Raw genomic sequence first — 21,473 nt, forward strand, 5'->3', positions numbered from 1 at the left:
TTTTCATTCCCCTTCTACACAAAAAAGTTCAAATGAACAATTTATTGGGTAATGTGTATTTTCTATGAAGTCACATTCGTACGACTAAGGTGACCCACACAGCTGCCAGAACTTGTTAATGATAAATTTTAAGTAATATTTAACCTATAATATGGTCAGAAAGATTGAAAAAGATGTTTTGATGACTAAATATAGAAATTTTAAGTTTACTGTTGCCATGTTCAAAACAGATTGGGGCAGGTGAGACTCAAAGAAAGTGGTTTACCCAAGGCAACCTCAGAACAAGTTTGTAGCACAGGTGAAATTTGAGTTAGGCACTTCCTGGCTCACAGCTTGATCTCTTAACCACTCCTCTCTAACCTAGTTACAGCAGGGGCAGAACCCACACCTTCTGAAGTTTCCATTTCTTCTTAACTTTTAAAGGCTTAGCAACTCTGTCACGTATTTAATTGAATCATAGCAAACATACTGGCACCACCAGCTAAGACCAGCTGACATCATTCACTATCTGTTGATTTTGCTGTAAAGAGCAGAAAGAAATGGGCAGAGAAATGAATCAGGATTGTTAAGCAAGACCTCACCACTTGAGGAAGGTGAACTGGTCTGATCTGAAGCCAAAGAGCAGAGATGTGATGTTTCCACATGCACCTTGGATTACATTTGTAGCTAACACAAATAACAAAAAGAAATGTTTTGTACAGATGTACAGTACTATTTAAAATACAGTTTTGTAGCCTGAATCATATCCAGGTGATGGCCATTTCATTCCAACAGGCCTTTAGGAACTGACTGTTTTTAAGGAAAGGGCTGGCGTTGTGATGTTTTTCGTGTTATTATCCTGGTTTTTAATTGATCATTTTATATCATTTTAATTCTGTTAGTGTCTAGTTACTTTTTAATGATTCTCTTTTCTGTTTTATCTTTGGTTTTGTATTCTTATCTGTTAGCCACCTTGAGTTCCGGGCTGGAAAAAGGCAGAATATACATTAATATAAGGACTATGATGATAATATCGGCAGCCTGTGATGTAACAAGAAATATCAAATGAATATTCCCTTTAATGCTCTCACATCACCAACATATAAACAAGGCTTGTTTCTGTTAGCTATTTGTGATTTTTTATAAAAATGTATGCCTTACACAAATAGTTGAAAATAAATCTTACTTGTCGGGCTGGCAACATTTGAACAAGTAGTATTATGTACAAACTGCTCCAGACAGCATTTGCATGAAGTCCCCACACCCTCTCACCTTCATAGTCAAGGTGGAACTGAATAACCAAGCAACTCCCAACTGTCAACTGCCTGTTTCCAACTGCCACCTTCTTTCCACAATATCATTTATTCGATGTGAAATACATTTCCATTGAAATTGCATTACAGATACTCAAAGTTTCTAGGGTTGCAAAGCGACCAGAAAATGGGGTTGCTTCTGTTGTTATTCCTCCCCCCCCCCTCCAATTTTGTTTTGCTTTCCTTCATTTTATTTTCACTTCACAGTGAAGTTACTGCTTTTGTCCTCCCTGTCTCTGCCTCTGAATTAGTTTTAGGCTCCACACCCAGCCTCTGTCTAGCTATCAGAATTGTTTATTTCAAGATTAAGGCTACAACCATATGCACACTTACCTGAGTGTTAACTCCCATTTAATTAAATGGGGCTTGCTTCTAAGTAGGTAACACAGGACTGTAAGTTCATTTCCTTTCCAGAGAAGCCATAGCAGATCAAAGTCATCCAGTTAGTGCTCCCTGGCTGCATAATACTCTTTCCCAGCATTATTATTCAGCAATGGAATTTACAACAACCACCACCACAACTATTATTTTATTATTTATACTCTACCGATCTGGCTAGGTTTTCCCAGCCACTGTGGGCGGCTTACAGCATATCTAAAAACATTTTTTTTTTTTAATCAAGCATTAAAAACCTCCCAATACCGGGCTGACTTCATTTCTCTTCTAAAAGTTGTGTAATTCCTTATCTCCTTGACATCTGAAGCGAGGGCATTCCACAGGGAGGGCACCACTACTGAGAAGGCCCTCTGCCTGTTTCCAATAGGATCCTGAAAGCAAAGGGCTCTGGGTATAGACATAGTAATTCAATACAATATTAAAATCCATCTGTATTATTTGGAAACATGAAAAAGAAAAAGGAGGCTACACAGCTGAAAACCTATTAAAGTAGAGAAAAGGTCTGAAGCACTGAGAAGTATTATATGGTGAAATAGTATTAAATATAAAGGTAAAGGTACCCCTGCCCTTATGGGCCAGTCATGACTGACTCTGGGGTTGTGCGCTCATCTCGCTTAAGAGGCCAGGGGCCAGCGCTGTCCGGAGACACTTCTGGGTCACGTGGCCAGTGTGACGAAGCTGCTCTGGCGAGCCAGCACCAGTGCAGCACACGGAAACGCCGTTTACCTTCCCGCTATACAGCGGTACCTATTTATCTACTTGCACTTAAGAGTGCTTTCGGACTGCTAGGTGGGCAGGAGCTGGGACCGAACGACGGGAGCTCACCCCGCCGCGGGGATTTGAACCGCCGACCATGCGATCGGCAAGTCCTAGGCGCTGAGGTTTTACCCACAGCGCCACCCACGTCCCCATATTAAATATAAAAGTAAAGGTAAAGGTACCCCTGCCCGTATGGGCCAGTCTTGACAGACTCTGGGGTTGTGCGCCCATCTCACTTAAGAGGCCAGGGGCCAGCGCTGTCCGGAGACACTTCCGGGTCACGTGGCCAGCGTGACATCGCTGCTCTGGCGAGCCAGAACCGCACACGAAAACGCCGTTTACCTTCCCGCTGGTAAGCGGTCCCTATTTATCTACTTGCACCCGGAGGTGCTTTCGAATTGCTAGGTTGGCAGGCGCTGGGACTGAGCAGCGGGAGCGCACCCCGCCGCAGGGATTCGAACCGCTGACCTTTCGATCGGCAAGTCCTGAGGCTTTAACCCACAGCGCCACCTGCGTCCCTTCTTAAATATATGCATTAAATATATGCATGCACAAAATCAAAACAAACTTTCTAGGACATCCATTAAAAAAAACCCCATATGTATACTTTTCTGGGCACATAACATAAAATTTGACACATGCTACAGGCACACAAGGTCTACCCATTCCAATGAAATGTGTCTATAGCTTGCACTTCATTCACCACAAGGTGGCACAGAAACACAAACAGAATCACTTCAGAGTACTGGAATTCCACCAGGTGTCAACCGAGCGAAAACAAGAATGACTTTTTGACCAAATACCAGTACTTCTATGTAACTGAAGTCCTAAACTTTTGCAGTCTATTCATAAGCATGTGTACTCAGCAATGAGCACTACCAAGAGTTCAGTGAAACTTCCTGGCATGTATGCTTAGAACTGCAGCTCTAAAGTACTTGGTTACTTGTGAGTAACTTCCTCATGAAATGCTGAGTTCAGCTCAAAGCCATGCTGCAATCTGAGCTGCAATTCTGAGTCAAGAAGTTTCAGCAGAAATGCATATGCTCAAAATAAAATATGTGAACTATATTTATAAACTCAGGAAATGATGAGTTCATCTGGCCCTTAGAAGTGCAACAAGAAGCAAATAATCTGTGAACAAAATGCTAGAACTTTTGAATAGCTAATATACATTCTGTGATTACACCAAAAACCATGTACTTGTACCTTTTGACTAAAAGCTTTGCTTACAAAATACCTGAAGAGGCCAGTGACAAGTAGGATTGTGAGTGAAAGCAGTGCTCTATTATCCCATTAATGGTTTGAAGGCTGTGATCCTGTACACACTTGCCAGGAATTAAATCTCATTTAACTCAAGAGGGCTTGTTTCTGAGCAGATGCATATAATAGAAACCAACCAAAGTGAATCCACCCTTGTTTTTCATGCAGCATATCTTTCTCAAACAAATTAATAAAATTGTATCAAATCAATTGACCTGTAGCCAATACAGCATTTTTTAAAAAGATGGCACAAGGCAGATAAATTATAACAATAGCAATGCAAATCACAGGCGATTGGGCTTTAATAGCATAGGTCTCAATAAGAAAACCACCTCGGGAGCTTTTAAGAAAGCTGTCTTCATATAGAAAACCTGCGAATATTTGCAAGTAAATTTTAGATGTCCAGGCCCTTAGCATAGATTTCCAAGCATATCTTCTTTTTCAAAAAATCTAGAACTAAATGCAAAGCAAAGCAGACCAACCTCCCCAACTGCGGAGATTTCTGCCTCCCTCTGAAAAGATGCTAATTCCGTCACTGCTCCCATTTAGTGTTATTCCTGGTATGCCGTGGTATTTTTTTAAAAAACAATAATTTCGCTTCTTTGTAATGCAGGTTGCCCTGCAGCCATTGCAAGCCATCACTACCTAGCATGAAACACTATGAGGTTTCTAAACTGGGCTCGGCTGTTTGGAGGAGCTCTAACCGGTAAGCCCCCTTCTCCTCTGACCATTTCTTGCTTCCACAGCCTAGGAAAGCAATGCATTCCTCTTCTGACGGTCGTAAACCGCTGCTCTCGCTGCAAAGGCAGCTTTCATTGCACGCGAAAGGGAAGGCGGCTGCCTTGCACGCAGCCGAGCGCGCCGCTCTGCCTCTGTTACACCTACTGTATAAGGGGAGAAGCGCCGCGCCTGCGCGCTGGGGTTGTTTTTCACAAAGCTCCTTAAAGCGAGCAGGCAGCGACCAGTCGCCTGTCTTTGTAAGGAGACCACAGAGCCGGAGAGCAGCTGTGCGCGGCGTCTCGCCTTGCCTACTTTTTAAGCAACCCCGATGAAGTGCTCGTAGGGAACACGCTGATCCTGCCCGCAGCCTTTTTCGCAGGGCAGAGGAGCTGATCAGTGTGTCAGGCGGAGATCGCATTTTTATATGAGATCTTGACTTTTTTCTCTCTTCCCCCTCCTTTTTTCTTACAGTATATTTTTATAGACTTTTGTTATATTGAAAAACAAAAAACTCAACATGGTGCTGGGGAAGGTGAAGAGTTTGACAATAAGCTTTGACTGTCTTAATGACAGCAACGTCCCCGTCTATTCTAGCGGGGATACAGTCTCAGGAAGGGTGAATTTAGAAGTGACTGGGGAAATTAGAGTCAAATCGCTTAAAATCCATGCAAGAGGACATGCAAAAGTACGCTGGACTGAATCTAGAAATGCTGGATCCAACACTGCCTACACACAGAATTACACTGAAGAAGTAGAATATTTTAACCATAAAGATATCTTAATTGGACACGAAAGAGGTAAGTCTGAATTTTTAACTGATTACTCTAAAATGACGGGTTGTTGTTTTTTTTTGGGGGGGGGGTTTCTATCGGAAGGCAAATTTCTTTTGATCACTGCAGTCTGATCCCTAGCACGCTTACTCAGAAGTAAACCCCACTGAATGCAATGGAACTTGCTCTCCTGTAAGTGTTTAGGAGCACCGCGTCAGATGCATAGCTATTTAAAGCCATAGAATGTGTAAGGAAGCAAATAGGGTGACACCCCCCCCCCCCAAGATCTCGGTGCATCTATAAAGTGGCTCCAGATAAAGACTTTTCTCCAACTCCAGCCTGCTCTTTAAGAGACTTCATAATTAAAAAGAAATTTCATGTGGGGTGGGGGATTTTGCATCAACCTACCGAAACCTAAATGATCCCCAACAATTGTTTTGCTAATGCCCCCAGTTCGGGGTTTCGAGCTGGCAAGTGATGTCGCCTTCAGATGGAGAATTGTTAGCAAGAGAAAGGGTTCCCTGCGGTTTATTTTGACACTTGCTTTCAGCACCCCACGTGTAGGTCCACGTTCCCTTTCCCTTAAGCTCGGAAAAGTTGGGAAATCCGCCTTGTTCTTTTATAACGCTTCTGCCAACGAGCCATATGTAAAAGCTATGTTGGGGGTGGGTGGAGAACCCTCATGTAGGCGAATCCATTATTGAATTAGGGCATCATTTCGAAGTTGGGGACTTCTGCAGTCCATCCCATGGGCTGTGTCATTGCGAAGAATTCTACAATTTGAGAGCCGCATTGATTTGGAAAACGAGGATCAACCTCGTCGAGGGGTTAATTGGCCTTCGCATTGTTAATCTATTGTTCCAAATGGCATCAGTGTGCAAGTATAGGAGACTCTAAGGTTGTTTTTCTGAAGTTTCCACCCTTTGTTAGAAGCGGTTCAATCCTGTTTGGGACCAGTACTGAAGAGAAGGGAGGGGGTGCTCCTTCTCCTCACAGCAGATTGGCTCTACGCGTCAGGTGGTGGCGATGACTTAATTCCTAGCACAAGAAAATGTTAAAACTGGTTATGTAATTTTTCCTTGCGTTTTCTCATATAGATATAGATATATATACACACACATATATATATATGCAGTAGATTTGCTGCGGACACGAGAATTTTGTAGAAGGCTCATATCGAGTGTCGTGCTTTTGTTTTTTAATGCACTAGGAAGTTGCACAGTATATATTGCATTGCACGCAAAGGATGGGCGGGTGAAACGTATTAATCAGGGAAGTGGAAGAATTTTATGCAGTCTTAAAACTGCATACCCTTTAATTCAGCTGGAGTGCAAAAGTGCATAGCCTACCCCCGGCACTGTGAATCTTAAAATGCTGCTGCTCAGTAACAGATATGCAAAAGGGGCAAAACCATCCAAGCCACGCATGCACAAATAACCAATGCAGCTTTTTAAGATGGGCTGCAAGTGAAATAAGAGACTCTTTTCAGTGCCTTTTTCCAGAAAGCAGAACTAAGCTTGCACCTGTTAATGCCCTAGCTGCGTCCTAGGACCCCAACCACCCGTGAGTGTGTGTGCTTGTGTGTCTTTATAATGGCAGAAACCTAAGCTTTCGAGTATCTGAACCTAGGGGGAGGACCTTGGCTGAGCACGTTCATCCTTCTCCCCCCTGCCGCCCAAGGCAGCGAGTGGCCTGCTTGGCTGGCGAGCCCCGCGCCCTCTGCCCTCTCCCCTCTCGCGCCAGCACCAAGGCAAGCTGGCCGAGGGAGTTTCAATGACTTAGCCGCGGAAGGCAGAAACCCTGCTCAGCGTAGCGTGCTCGCGAAAGGAAGCCCCGCCCAGCACCCGCACCGTCATTGGCCCACCGGGGTTTGTTAGCCTGTTGCTAAGGTAATGCCTGGCCTTGATTGGGAGGCGGGTGAGCCCGAGAGGGCGGGGGGAGGGAGGAGCGGCGAGAGGAGGCGGGGCTCTCGTTTCCGGATCTCGCCAGTGTCTTGCAAGGCGAGCGTTTGCGCGGAGGGGCTTTCGGGTGCCTTCTCGGTCGCGGGTTGTGGTCCGCTACGGGCTCCCCTTTGTCCCGCCGCAGCTGCTTTGTGTCCGGCCCTGGAGCGCTTGACTTAGCTGGCCGGCACGTGCGGTGCAAGGGCCAGTTGCTGCAAGGGGCGCCTTTGCTTGCTCGCACCTGCTGCTGTTGCACCTCGCGAGACGGGCTCCAGGCTTCTCCAGTTCATTTTGTGTGTCGGTGAAAGTTGCATACTGAAGCCTTCTCTCTCCCCCCCCCCCGCAATTAAGTTCAGACCCATTAAAACAATGGGGGGGGGTCCGCCCGCGGATTCTTTAGCGGGATCTTTCCTAGTCCCGCGGGTGCATAAAAAGGCGCATCGGTTTGCGGGCCGACCTATCTGCAAGGCTCCTTGTTGCCACGTCTAAACCGCGGATGCTTGGAAATAAGGGGGGGGGTCTTGAACATGTGGATTCAATCAGCGTCGGGATGTGGATGTGCGCGCCGTCACGTACAACCAAAGTCCACTCTTGTTCACAAATCAGCAGTAGCGAGGTCAAACCCAGTCAACATGGCCGAATATTTCGTGTGTTATGACATCAACAGCAAGCCTTGCTCAAATACCATGCCAGTTGGGGTTGGGCCTCTCAATGCAGCCATTGGAAGCCTGCGGGAATTGGCAATCTCTCCACCCTACATGCATATAGCTGCTGGAGAAATACAATGTTGGCTGGGTGCAGCCTTAAACCGCGCAGAACCGGGATTCCCCCCAAGAAACACAGTAACAAAAAGCTGCCCCTTACAAGGGAGCCAGATCGTTGGTCCACGTAACTCGGTATAGCCGGCACTGGCGGACAGCAGCCCTCCCCAGCGATTGAATGTGTGCAACCGTGTCTATGCAAAGCACGTGTTCTGCCAGTTCTACCCTGAGAATGTGCAGGTGCCCGGGTTAGCACCCGTGTCACACAGAAAGTCTGCGGACTTAAAATGGGAGACGGATTGTTTATTCTAAAGATAATCATTCTCCCTCTCCCCCCCCCCCCAATTTACAGGGCAACGCAAGCAGCTTTCCTGTATTTTAGGCAAAGGTATATTTGGAAAGGGGGTGAGCGCGCCTTGGATCCCCACGTCCCGCTTAACTGCAGCCTTTGCGTTTAGCAGACCTAAGAGTTCCCTGGCTGCAGCTTTGCAGAAGCGAACCCCGTTTTCTCTCTCTCTCTCCCTACCCAGCCCCCCGCAATCTTTTGCATTTTGCTTTAATTGCGGCGAGGCGGCCGCTGCCTTTTGTCACGTTTCCCCCCGGTTAGCCGGAAAGGGCATTGCTGAGCCACGCCATGCCATGCCAAGCATCGGGGACCGGAAGCCGAAGGAGGGAAAGAAGCGGCTGTTCTTCTCTCCCTCTCCTTCTCCCTCTCTCCCCCCCTCCCCCTTCCATGACGCCTACAACGAAGCAAGTTCGGTTGAGGGGTGCGGAGCCGCTGAGCAAATAGGCTGGCTCGGGAAGCGCAATGTATACTGTATGCATATGAGCGGCTGGCTGGCTGGGACTCTGCTCGCACCGGTTTAGGCCGGTCCTCTCCTGCTTGAGTCTAGTCTGTGATTGACAGCTCAGCACTTGTTTACCACAGCTCGGCTGCTGCTGCTCTTCTTGCTGAGGCTGAAGGGAAACTGCTGAGCTGGCAGAAAGGGGGGAGGAAAGAAGGAAAAGGGGGAAGATTCTAAAAACAAAAACCCCAGTGGAAAAAAATTAACAGATATATATATTTAAAAACCACGTACACTAACACAAATCACACGAAAGCTTTTCTTTCAGGAAAAACACAATTATAATGACCCAGCGTTTCTACATTATGAAGACGCCAGGGAGTTTTAACTTGCATTTAGATTTAGTACATTTAGTACGTTTTGCCTGTACGTAATGGCATTCTTAGTTCCTTTACGGTTCTCTCTGTATAATAATCTTTTGAGCCTGGAGGGTGTGGGCAGGCAAGCAAGCTGTCCTTTGTCATGCAATGACTTTTGTGCCCCCCCCCCATGAATTTCAAGGGCACCAGTCAGAAGGCATGGCTAACTGATTTGCACCTTTAGAGTCGGTGCTTGATCACCCTTTTCATATATTGCCACAAACCTTAACAATATAGTCTTAACCCGAATTTCCCTATCAGCGTCTTGAGAGATATGCAGCCCTTTTTCTAGTTTTGTGGGAATTTCAACTGAGTCTTCCTTGATATTTAAGGTATCCAGGAATTCGAAGGGCAAGGAAGGTCACCTTTAAAACGAACATTGCCTTCTCCTGCCTCTGTACTTCATCTCCTCAGCTAGATTCAGTCCAAAAGCATCTTTTGAGATATTTCCGATTAATGTGTGGTATTATCGATGTCAATTTCTGACACTTTCAAGGTGTCCTTAAAAGGACGAAGAAAGTTTTGTGTTTGAATGGGTTTCAGTAAAAACCCTTATTCTCAAAATGCCTTATTTGGAAATAATTATATTGACTTTGACCGGACAATAAGCTAAATACAGTACTTGGTATTAAATGAGTATTATTATTTTTAATATTGCTGTTAAGCATTCATCAGTAAGCAATAAAAAATGTAGCAGGCACATTGGTGCATAGTAGATTAAATACAGCCTTAACCTGCAAGGAGCTTGCAGCCTGAATTCAGACACAGGGGAAGATAACACAAGAAAAGTTAGCAGGGATGAATATTGCTGAAATAAAAGTAGCTGCTGAATTTAAATAAAGAATTGTTATTAATATAACAATTTGAAACTAAAATTCATATTGGGAATTAATCACAGACCAGTTACTATAATAGAAAGCTATTCAGGTCAATGGAACAACAAAATTGAGGGTGATGTTTTCAGTTTTGCCCCTCCCCACTAATAATGCTTACACTGATTCCTCTCTCTGCAAATCCTGTATAATATATTAAGATACGTGTACAATATTTACAGGTGGAATAGCATATTGGGTTTTTCCCTCCTAGATGATGACAATTCTGAAGAAGGCCTCCACATCATTCATTCAGGACGGCACGAATATGCATTCAGCTTTGAGCTTCCACAGACGTAAGTATATGCGCTACTTGGGTTGTGTCAGAGACTGGCAAAGAGCATACTGGCAACAAATCGATAGTCCTAAAACTCATAGGTTGAGATGGGGCAGAGGGAAGAAAAAACCCTTTTCAATGGTCATGGAGATTGCACTAGAAAATGCTGCAAGGGCATTGTCCTGATCAACTATTAAGAGACTCCTTTAATTCATAATAGGAAAATAATGGGGAAAAACTGGACCAACTATTGCCCTTTGGTCAGTAATCCCCTTTTAAATCCTGTTCCCCACCCAAGATACTCTATTTGCTCAGCTCATGACCTAGTTGGTTTGCTACAAATGGGATAAACAATTGATCACTGGTCCTTTTAGAGCTGCTGGCATGACTTCCACGTCAAATTAAGGGTGTACAGAACTTGTAGCTTGTTGTTTCAGTTGAACATGTTGAAACATAACAGCCAGGAAGACATAAATCAGAACAAAGCAGGATAAAATATGAGTGTTGAGGAAATGTTCAATGAAGGCAGTGGCTCGGCGTTTGTAAGATAGTGATTATATAAAGAAAGCTAGAATTAGAGCAATAGAAGAAGAGGAGATATAGGTCAAAGGAAGGCAATGACAAAGGAATTAGTAGCATTAAAGTGTTTTAAAAATAGGAAATTAGGAGGAAGGTCTGAAAATACATTGTAAGATTATGAGTTCAAATACTAGAAGAGAGGAGGAGGGGAGTGATATATATGCACATCAGTGGCTTAAACATTATGAGATTATAGATAGATATATATAGAAAGTGACTGGAGGAAACCAGGAAGGATGGAAGGCTGAGAGAAGGAGATTTTCATAAAGGAAATTGGAATAATAACCATGTTTGTAAGCCTTGCAGCAAAACGATGCAGTCACTGCTTTCGTGTTGCATATTGAAAGCTCACGCAGAGCCTTGAGTGTCTGCAGTTTTCTAGCCTATGTGGCATTTGCAGGTGCTCAGCATCCTATGGGGTTCCTTTCCAAAGATGCAATGTGACAAAATTTAGTTACTCCAGTCAGAAGGCTACTTTTAAAAAGTATGTTTTTGGAGTATAATTAATGTACAAGGCAATAAATGTGTTATTTGAGTTTCATGAGGGAAAAAGGATCTGTAGGAAATTCTCAGACAGAACTACTTATGCAGGGCAACCTGTAGAAATGTACCCTGCAAACTTAGATGAGAAAAGGTTAGCTGACCTCTAGGTTGCAGAACTGGCATGAGAATAATGATGAGACACCAAAGCCATCAACTCAACCTCTAATAGTTGTGATTCTTTTTTAATGAGCCTGTTTCTTAGTAGCATAGATAAGAGTATATTAGCTGAAAATAATGTATAATTTTATCATCTTAATTCTGCTATTCTAGGTGCATTCTTAATACCAAGAAATTTAATGATGTCATTCTGGCTCTAACAGATTTCCTGTATGCCTCCATTAAAGTTTCAGAGTATACAGATGGATGCTGTTTTTCCCCTGGAAGTTCTGAAAAACAGCTTTTCAAATACAAGCATAAAGTGGTTAAACAAAATAATTTCGTATCTTCTCATGCCTGAGAACATACCTGTAACTATTAAGGAACAGCCAAGCACTACAGGAATTGAAGGAGCATCTCCTACATTCATTGACTCTGACCTTGAAAACATATATGAACTGAAATACTTCCTGACTTTAATACAGTAGAAGTTTGGGTCTTTCTGGAAGTCAACTATTTCAAAGGAGTTTGTTGGCCTCATTTAGCTACTGCCTGTATAACCTACTCCCTAGTTTTAAAAAGTGATTCCTTGTGAGAATAAAGAAACATCACCTGGTCCCAAATGAGGTTAAGGTGGAACACTTGGATTTAAATTTGTTGTGCTCCAATTCAACTGGAGTAAGTTGTGTTTATCCAAGTACTTCAGCTTAACTGGGTTGTGGGTTGGATTAATGTTTCCTTGTAGCATTCTACAGTGCAATTTCAGTACAAATATTGTTGTATTCTGTATATCTGCTCAGCAATTAATCTTAACTACAGAGATATTTCTCCCAAACTAATTGAACATCAAAATCCTACAAATTATCCTTAATTACATACTATGATGCATTAACAGTACAGTACAACTTATTATTACCCACTGTATACTTAAGCTAGACAACAACAGAAATAAAGACTCATTCAGCTTTGACCTTTGTGTCCTGAACAGACCACTTGCTACCTCATTTGAAGGCAGACATGGCAGTGTGCGCTATTGGGTGAAAGCAGAATTGCACAGGCCTTGGCTTCTACCAGTAAAATTAAAGAAGGAATTTACAGTCTTTGAACATATAGATATCAACACTCCTTCATTACTGGTAAGAATTGACAGAATTACTCATTCTTTGTTTTTGGCATAAAAACCAGCAACACATGGTCCATGAAATATCAAAACGTGTAACAATAATTGTTAAGTACAGTGAAATAAATACTTTAAAGTATAAGACTATAATGACCCAGTAAGTGGTAACATTGTTATAATAATTTAATCAAGTATTTTTAAGCTGCTTGTTTTTAAAGTAATGTATTTTAACTGTTCTAATAAAAATTAACTGCTATATGGAACAGTTGTATTTCTGCAAGAAACTTCAGCTTGAGAATGTTGCAGCTTGATCAAGCAATGTAAAAAAAAAACCAACCAATTGTACTGCCGTGCATTATTCATTATTCTACTACTGATAATTTACCTATCAAATGGGGAGAAATGATCATACTTCTGTATGTTATCATAAAATCTTATTTTGATAAATGTTTTGACATTTTAATAAGATTATTTCAATCTGACCTGAACTATTTTATTATCTCCTGGATTTTAATTAAATATGTGAAAATGGAACACGTAAAGAAAAGTCCATTGAAACAGGGTTCTTTTTGCTTATGGCTGAAAAGTCATTTTATCTGGGAGGACATAGGACTGTATTTAAAACCCACCAAAATCAACATGAATATTTCTATAGATTTTTGTGGGTTTGGACAAGGAATTGTTTTCATATGGGGTGGGGGAACAAGAATATAATTACCTTTGTGTACCTTCCTGTCAAGAAATGAATGTTGGTGTCCGAAATAAAGGGTGATGTGAGACATCACTTCATGCAATAAATGTTCAGAAGGCAACACTATTAAATGTTTTGAAAATTTCAGACTTAAGGCATGCATACCTGGAAGTAATTCATACTGAAATTGGGAAAGCTTTTGGAATTCGGGTATATGGTTTCAGTCAATTTGGGCTTATTACAATAGGTTAAAAAAAAACGGTCATTCTAAACACATATACTTAGAATGTCTATCTGGCTTATATTCTAAGATCATGAACCAGAATTTACTTATTTGAAAGTAAGCTTCATTTCATACAGTAAGTTGATTTCTAGATATTTGGTAAGCATTACAACCATTTAGCATGCCTGCCTGCATGTTTGAGTGGAAGGAAGTCTTAATTAACTGAGTTAAGTGAAGCTTATTTCCAGGTGTGCATAAAATCTGGCTTTAAGTTTGTTTAGACTTTGAGCCTTAACATATGTGTTGATGGATACTTAAAATACTTGGGGCACATGCCCATAACATAAATGCATAGAGTGCCTCTGGGCATATTAAGATGTCAAGGGGCTGAGGGAATCTTACCATCACTGCACTTTGCAGTGTACTCAGGCACCCTGTCTTCAAATATATATATATATATATATATATATATATATATATATATATATAAATAAATTTAAAGGTGAGGTAGGGAAGAACGAAAAGGTGCAAAAGACCTGGTGCTTACCTCTGGGCCTAAACCTGAGGTTTAAGAACAAGAACTTGAGAGCATAATTACATTGTGGATCTGGCTTTAAGATGCAGTCTGTTGCATTTTTTTCATATTTAGATTGCACTCTGAAGTATATTTATTTGGCAGCAAATCTCATTTAAACCAGTGTCCAAATAAGCATGGTTATGATCATTCCTATTATATTCATCAGGATTAATGTAGAAACCTATGAAGCTGCCGTATACCAAAGCAGTACATTAGTCCAAGGATTGTCTATACTAGGGGTGGGGAACCTCCAGGTGTTGTTGAACTCCAGCCCCATCAGTTCCAGCCAGCATGACCCAACAATCAGGGATGATGGGTGTTGTAGTCGAACATTATCTGAAGGGCCACTCACTGGTCTATAGACTGCAGCTCCCCAACCAAGGTTTCAGACAGACTTTCCCCCCCAGTCCTACTTGAATATATCAGGCATTAAGCCTTTTAATGTATATTACATACTCTACCATTAAGCTTACCTAGTACACTTAGTCTTAAGTGCAAGTATACTGATTTAAGGAGTGAGAAAATTGATAGGTGTTTTTTCTTTTTTGCATTTTACTATGAACCCATTTCCAACAATGTTGGAAGCAGATTTAATGGAAGCTCACCTACTTTACACAGTTAGTTTTCTCATGTAATGGGTAAGGGAGACAAGGAATCATTGTTCTGTGACATTTGGACACTTCCAGACATTAGCTTTCTTCTACCGTTGTAATGGTAACAGGCACATTGACATGATAGCCAGACAGGTGTGAATTCTGCCCAAAACTCTGTTGATCATTGCTCGTCCAGATACACTAGCAAAATCAGCATGGGAGGGAACAGCAACCTTTGTGCAAAAACTGCAACTATATGTTCAAACCCTCATGATAACAGATAGGGTACCTTCTTTAATAGGGTACTCTCTGTTTCATATCTGGGGTTGTAGTTACCTTTGCTGAAAAGCTGCTGTCTGGAAGCAACCCTGTGAATATACAGAGCTGTGTTACTTCCACTGAGCTAAAAATGTAAATGTTTAATATCTTTATTCTCTTTTTCTTTCAGTCACCCCAAGCAGGCACAAAAGAAAAGACTCTCTGTTGCTGGTTTTGTACCTCAGGCCCAATATCCTTAAGTGCCAAAATCGAAAGGAAGGGCTATACCCCAGGTATGTAACATGAGTTCTTTTTCAAATGGGAGGATGTGGCTTTCTGAGAGGGCTTCCTGGATTCAGCAAAACAGAATGTCCTACCAACTGATGCATACATTAGTTTTGCATCTTTACTGCCTAGGGGCGTAATTCAGATCATTTGCAACCAGTTTGTTTTTCCATTTATTTGAATGGGATGGAGGTTGTACATGCTCCCATAATCTTGTTGGGGTTGATCCTAGAACTCTTCCCATTGAACTGTTGAATGTTCTTAGCATTGCTAGACTAAGCAAGAATAGTATTACCAGCTGTAATGTTTGAATTTTAAGTTGAGTTGTCTTCCTTTCATCTAATGTATCTGTTCTCTGTTTCATTGAAGGTGAATCAATTCAGATCTTCGCAGAGATTGAGAACTGTTCCTCCCGGATGGTGGTGCCAAAAGCTGCCATTTATCAAACACAGGCATTCTATGCGAAAGGGAAAATGAAGGAAGTGAAGCAGCTTGTTGCCAACTTGCGTGGGGAATCCCTGTCATCGGGGAAGACAGAAACCTGGAATGGCAAGCAGTTAAAAATTCCACCCGTCTCTCCCTCTATCCTTGATTGCAGTATAATCCGCGTGGAATATTCTCTAATGGTAGGAACTTAATGTAACCTTTAGATATTCAATGCTCTAATACAAATATTCATCGTGGATGTATAGTTTCAACTTTTCATAAATTTGTGTTGCTTATCTTCTAGGTATACGTGGATATTCCAGGTGCAATGGACTTATTTCTTAATTTACCACTTGTCATTGGTACTATCCCTTTACACCCGTTTGGCAGCAGAACTTCAAGTGTGAGCAGCCAGTGTAGCATGAACATGAATTGGCTTGGTCTGACCCTGCCTGAAAGACCCGAAGGTAATTTGACCACATAGATTCTATATTGTTCGTTGGTGTATTCTTACATGAGCACTTTATTCTCTTAGTATCTTACTAATACAAACTTTGATAATCCTGTTGCACGCTGGTGGAATTATCTGCTAGGAATCACCATGGTATCATTCTGACAGCAGGAAACTCAGGCCTGCTCTCCCCTGGAAAAATTTTTTAGGGCTGAGCTACCATAACGTCTGTTGAATTGTACTAATTTAGAAGAGGCTTACAATCAACAGATATGAAAGATATCAACACACTTTCTTTTTTTGGGCCTTCTTGATCTGTAGTCTTCAAGGCTTCTTGTAGATAAAACCTTAATTCCTTGAATTATGTTATCACTTCTTGGTATTTCTCACCTAACATTCAAGAGGTGACAGTGTCTCGCTAGCTTCCTCCTCTGAGATTGCACAAAAACAGTTTGAGCATGCATGTAGTTTCCTGTGCATGATGGTAAACCTGCTTTAGCATCCAGTCATAAGTTTACCAAAACTGTCCAATAAAATTAGAGCAAACAGACCAGCTGTTGAGCCTTTCTTATATCTACCTTGTGCAAATCACAATAACTAAAGTTTAATATATTTGTCATGTTATATATCTTGACATGCATAAGAACATTGTTCGAACTGCGTGTACTTTTGCCTTCAGCACCTCCTAGCTATGCAGAAGTGGTCACAGAAGAGCAGAGACAGTCCAGCCTAGCACCTGTAGCTGCTTGCGATGACTTTGAAAGAGCACTTCAAGGACCATTATTCGCCTATATCCAGGAGTTCCGATTTCTGCCTCCTCCACTCTATTCTGAGGTAAGGTTACAAGTACATAGCGAAGTCTGCATTCCTCTTTAAAATAAGACTATGTTTTGCATGTGCTATTCTTCCTAGAATATCCCTCAAGATCATGCAATCTATACTTCATCCTAGGTGGTCTTACTCTGCCTGCTTGGACTAGGCAGTTACTAGGCAGTAGTCATTGGCTCATGCAGACTATTTCAGCTTACCCGATTCCTTCTGGTTCTCCTATATTAGATTAATATATTGGCAAACGTCTGCTGCAGTGCATCTTTTATATAGCAATAACTGGCTGATCGCTTAAATTTGGAAATACATCTTTCACTAGAAACAGGCAAAGTAATTCATTACAGTTTATAGTCCCAGTGGTTAACTAGCTTGGGCTGCCACTTACAGATAAACATGCTCAAAACTAGGGGTCGGCATTTTTTTAAAAAATATTATCCGTGGGCTGGTCCACTGTCCCTCAGACCGTGTGGCGGGCAAGAGAAGTGGCACCGGGGGAGGAGCTGGAAGAAGAGGCGAGGGGGCAAGTGGTTCTCCTCCCCAATCCCAGCTGCTGTGCATAACCTTCTCGTGGGTAGGAAGAGCGAGCTTGTCTGCTCCATTCTCTGGCCCACAGGAGCACCAGGGCGGCGGCGGAGGGAAGATGAGCAGCATGAAAGGGCTGGCTCCAGAGAGGGGCTGCTTAAAATGGCACTTCAGCCAGCTCAGCCCAGCCCCCTTCCTCCTCTAGGGAGGAGGTGCCACCGCAGTGGGGGGGGGTAGAATGGTGCGGGGGGGAATGGCGCAGCCCAAACAGAATCCCCACACCGATCCACAGATAGTCCGCAGGCCGGATCCTGAAGACAATTGGGTCTGATCCAGCCTGCGGACCTTAGTTTGCCAACCCCTGCTCAAGACTCAGCTGTTTTGATTTAAATTAGTAGGGCTCTGTCATAATAATAAAGTAATGCTTGTTTAAGGACTTGACCATTATGTAGCAGCATATGATGATGTGTACGGTTTTTTAAAAAACTAGTTCAGTTTCCAACTCTGCCCAGTTCGTTGTTTGTTACAACTTGCTCATCCAGTATAAATATATGTGAACCAATGTGTTACATACAAAAACAGATACATGAAATGTACCTACACTTCAGCTGATTCATTCCTCTTTTTAAAATCAATAAAATTATGTTGCTTTAAATGCAAGATACCAAGTTGATTTTGTAATTAACTGCTTTAAATGTTTTCCTCAACTGAAGGATGACTGTGCTATTCAGCACTGGCACTGTGTTCAGTGTGGAAAGTGTGGATAGGATTGCAACATTAGCAGTCACGTCAATTATAGCTGTGTGTGGCTGTAACTGAGCACAGAGTGGTGTGCATCTGTTTTAGTTATGGTGGACTCCCATATAGCATTCTGTGGCTTGAAGTTCTCTGGATTGGCATATTCAATGATTGCCAGTAAGAAGGCTCCTGCTAAAATAAGGCACTTGAGTTGACAACTTGTTTTCTCATTCCTCTTTTGAACAGCCTTCCAGGCTATTTCATACATTGTAAATGAGGAAGATGCATTAACTGAAAACAACATAGTGCCCTCTAAAAATGGATGCCAACCCAAAATAAATGTGCAAAATAGCACGGAAATTCTAAATGTTTTCAAATAAAATTATCATTTTTAGCATTTTTCATGATTAAGGCTCCTTTGTTCTAGAAAGGTGGTGTTGCTGTTTTTGCTTTAAAAAGCAACAGCAAAGCATTAACTCTTTTTCTCTCCTTTGCTCAGATTGATCCAAACCCAGATCAGCCCTCAGATGACAGGCCATCCTGCCCCTCGCGCTGAAGGAATGCTTCATAAGAAGAGTTGACTTGGGTCTGAGATGTATTTTCGCCGTGTTGCGGATAAAGGTGTCCTACGGAGACAACACATTAAAAGGAAGTTCTTGCATAAAAGAAAAGGTGAAATACTGAAACAACCTGTGATTATGCTTTTGAAGCCTACAGCAAACATCATAGGACTGCTCATCATGCTTGAAGATCTGAGCTTTTCCTCCCTGTTGTATACTGGCACATACTAAGAGCAGCCTTAATAGCCTACACTCATGTGTCAAAACACTCACCGTGTTGCAAGAGGGACGACATCCTCTTTTGATTTGAAAATTTGCACATGCTCAATGCTTATGTTGTGCGGTTCGGTGTCACTACAGCTTTTTCTCATTTATGTTAGACTGTTGTTACCCCCTTCTTAACTTGTTTGTGGTCCGCACAACAAGGAGCAAAAGAAAGCTTTGAAAACTTTACGATGACAAATGCACTGACTTTTTTTATTTAGAAAAACAAACAATATAGTCTGGACTTTTCCTGCATATGCACATGCTCAGAATTGTCCTAATAAGACTGATCCATGTATCACTTCTTCAGCTTGGATCCTGCTGTGGATTTATTATAAACATCAATGCCTTCAAGCCAATCCTTGCTGTATGTTTTGCAGCCTACTGTAGTAGATAAGCAACAGATATGCGGGGGGGGGGGGGATAACCGAAGAAAACCAATAGGAGTCTTCGTCAAGATTGTATACCTTCTTGATTCCTTTTAAGAATTTGTTGCCTTTCTACTATTACCGCAAAGAAGAATTTTGTTACAGACTGCCTAAAAATCACTTAATCTCAGGTGAACTCATCACTTGCCAAAACGTTGAAATGCTATTTGTGTTTTATGTTGCACTGTTGAATTTTTTTTGTTCCTTCCTGTTTTCGTTACTTTTTTGTTTGGTTTAGAAAGGGGGACTTGGAAAAGGGACATACACAAAGGAGCTCATCCTCATTTCTTATTATCTTTCCAAAACATGAGACATGATGAAGAAGGGCTTGGTCAAGTTACGGTGTGTTTTTTTTAAGATGAGCCACATAAGTTAGCACCCAACATTTGTCAGCCAAGAGTTACTGGAGAAAAGTTGTGTAGAATTCATATCGTGCTTCACATAGGAGTTTCTCGACCAGTGAGATGGGATGGGGAAAATGAATTTATTTTTATACGTAGTTATCCCATGACCACAAATTTGTGTAAAATATTTGTACTGAACTTTTAGTTGGGATGAGAGGGAGTCTTTTCTCAAATGAACAGTGTATTTTAAAGGATAGAAAGGGGATCCTTTTGGAAAAGATTTCCCAAGGACTGCCACTCTCTCCAAGAGTGAAGAATTATACTAGTAAAATTAGTAACTAGAATTGCTTTGACTGCATAATTCAGAGTGATGTTCAGTACAGATTACAAAGAATAAACTGGTGGGTGATGGGTGTGAGAGGCTCTTGACACAAATGCTAGTATTTCAGCATTAAAGATATACTTTGACACACAACTGTCCTCTTCAGGAACAAACTCACGACTGATTATTATTATTTTTACCAAATGCAGCCTTCCTGATGTTCAGATTTACAGTGGTGTGGCTCCTGCATTAAGGCTCCATGCTTTATAACCATTGTTGAAGCTTCATAGCATAGCAAACAGGACAGGCTTTTCCATAAGTGGCCTTTCAGAAGCATGGACAACAATTCATGTTAGAACAATAACAGGGTGAAAAAAAAAAAAACCCAGTATAAAATGAGTCACGTTTTAAGTGATTCACTTAAAAGAGTTTGGCCTTCAGCAAGCAAACTTCATATACTGGGTAATAAGGAAACTGAGTGATGGAACTTTTTTTAACAATCGTGCTAAGCAATTTTGTGAATGTCCCTCTTCTACACACAATTTTGAGAATATTTTTGATGGGATAGTGACATAAAAGGGCATTTGGTGGTTTTCTTCCTTTTTCCTTTGCTGTTTCAACCAACTAGGGAACAATTGCTGTTATGCATAGCATTACATTTATCACAGTATGATGGAAATTTCCATATGAAGCAGGATTGACCAATATTGTAGTAATTGGCATTGCATCACATTAATTTTCTGATCAGGTTTAAAGTTGTGAACACTATTAAATAAAAATTGTTTTTACAAAAAAAAAATCCTACACATGTGGCATTACTGTTATTTTGATTTCATAAGATATTGGTCAATTTCTGGACATTGTAAAATATGAGGTTCTGAGCTGTAGTCCAGTCTTCAAAATCTCTCCAATTTTTTTAAAAAAAATTGGGGGGAAATAAAATCCAAAATGTTAGAAAAACAAGTGCAATATTTAATGTTTGCTTTATGGATTATATTCAATGGCTGTTTGTATTATATTTTTTTTTTCTTTTTGTTTGGTGCTGAATATGTCCTTGTAGACTCTTGTTTCAAGACAACAATATGTGGAAAAGAACTTAATTTTTCCTATTGCTCTTCCTTGTGGATAATAAACCTTTTTTTAAAAAAACAACAACACACCAGTAGCTTTTAATTTAGCGATTTTATATGGAGAAACAAAAAGCAATTGTTTGTCGTACTTGCACGTGTTTGATGAAGACCACTGCAGATGCAGCAATTGCATGCACAATGTTCACCATAGGGTATTTGAGAACGCTGTGTCCATTCATTCATCCACCCATTCATTCAAGTGAATAGGCATCACACCAGACTGTGATTATGAATGGTAGGTGTG

The 21,473-nt window shown here is 41.5% G+C and overlaps 1 protein-coding gene and 1 long non-coding RNA gene across 8 annotated transcripts in view; one reads left to right on the top strand and one right to left on the bottom strand.

Annotated features, from left to right (window-relative positions):
- The window catches only part of LOC310827376, a 481,425-nt gene extending 479,212 nt beyond the window's left edge, over positions 1–2,213 (bottom strand). For all 4 annotated transcript variants that reach the window (XR_014556310.1, XR_014556311.1, XR_014556312.1 and 1 more), the window contains exon 1: positions 1,166–2,213. This is a non-coding gene — a long non-coding RNA (uncharacterized lncRNA). The remainder of the gene's footprint in view (positions 1–1,165) is intronic.
- A 2,338-nt stretch (positions 2,214–4,551) lies between these two features.
- ARRDC3 (arrestin domain containing 3) lies at positions 4,552–20,898 on the top strand. 4 transcript variants are annotated; one of them, XM_083703293.1, is made up of 8 exons: positions 4,552–5,224; positions 10,189–10,270; positions 12,458–12,605; positions 15,122–15,224; positions 15,586–15,842; positions 15,947–16,109; positions 16,773–16,927; positions 18,681–20,898. In XM_083703293.1, the coding sequence occupies exons 1-8, from the start codon at positions 4,945–4,947 to the stop codon at positions 18,735–18,737; spliced, it is 1,245 nt and encodes a 414-aa protein (XP_083559419.1). In that variant the 5' UTR covers positions 4,552–4,944; the 3' UTR covers positions 18,738–20,898. The 4 variants fall into 4 exon arrangements, 3 of the variants coding, with proteins under 3 accessions (XP_083559419.1, XP_083559421.1, XP_083559420.1); XR_014556290.1 differs by having other exon boundaries at positions 4,661–5,224; positions 16,773–17,086; positions 17,429–20,898; XM_083703294.1 differs by lacking the exon at positions 4,552–5,224 and adding an exon at positions 7,180–7,753.
- The last annotated feature ends 575 nt before the right edge of the window (positions 20,899–21,473 follow it).

The sequence above is a fragment of the Podarcis gaigeae genome (genome assembly GCF_964106915.1).
Source record: "Podarcis gaigeae genome assembly, chromosome: 11".
Taxonomy (NCBI): Eukaryota; Metazoa; Chordata; class Lepidosauria; order Squamata; family Lacertidae; genus Podarcis; species Podarcis gaigeae.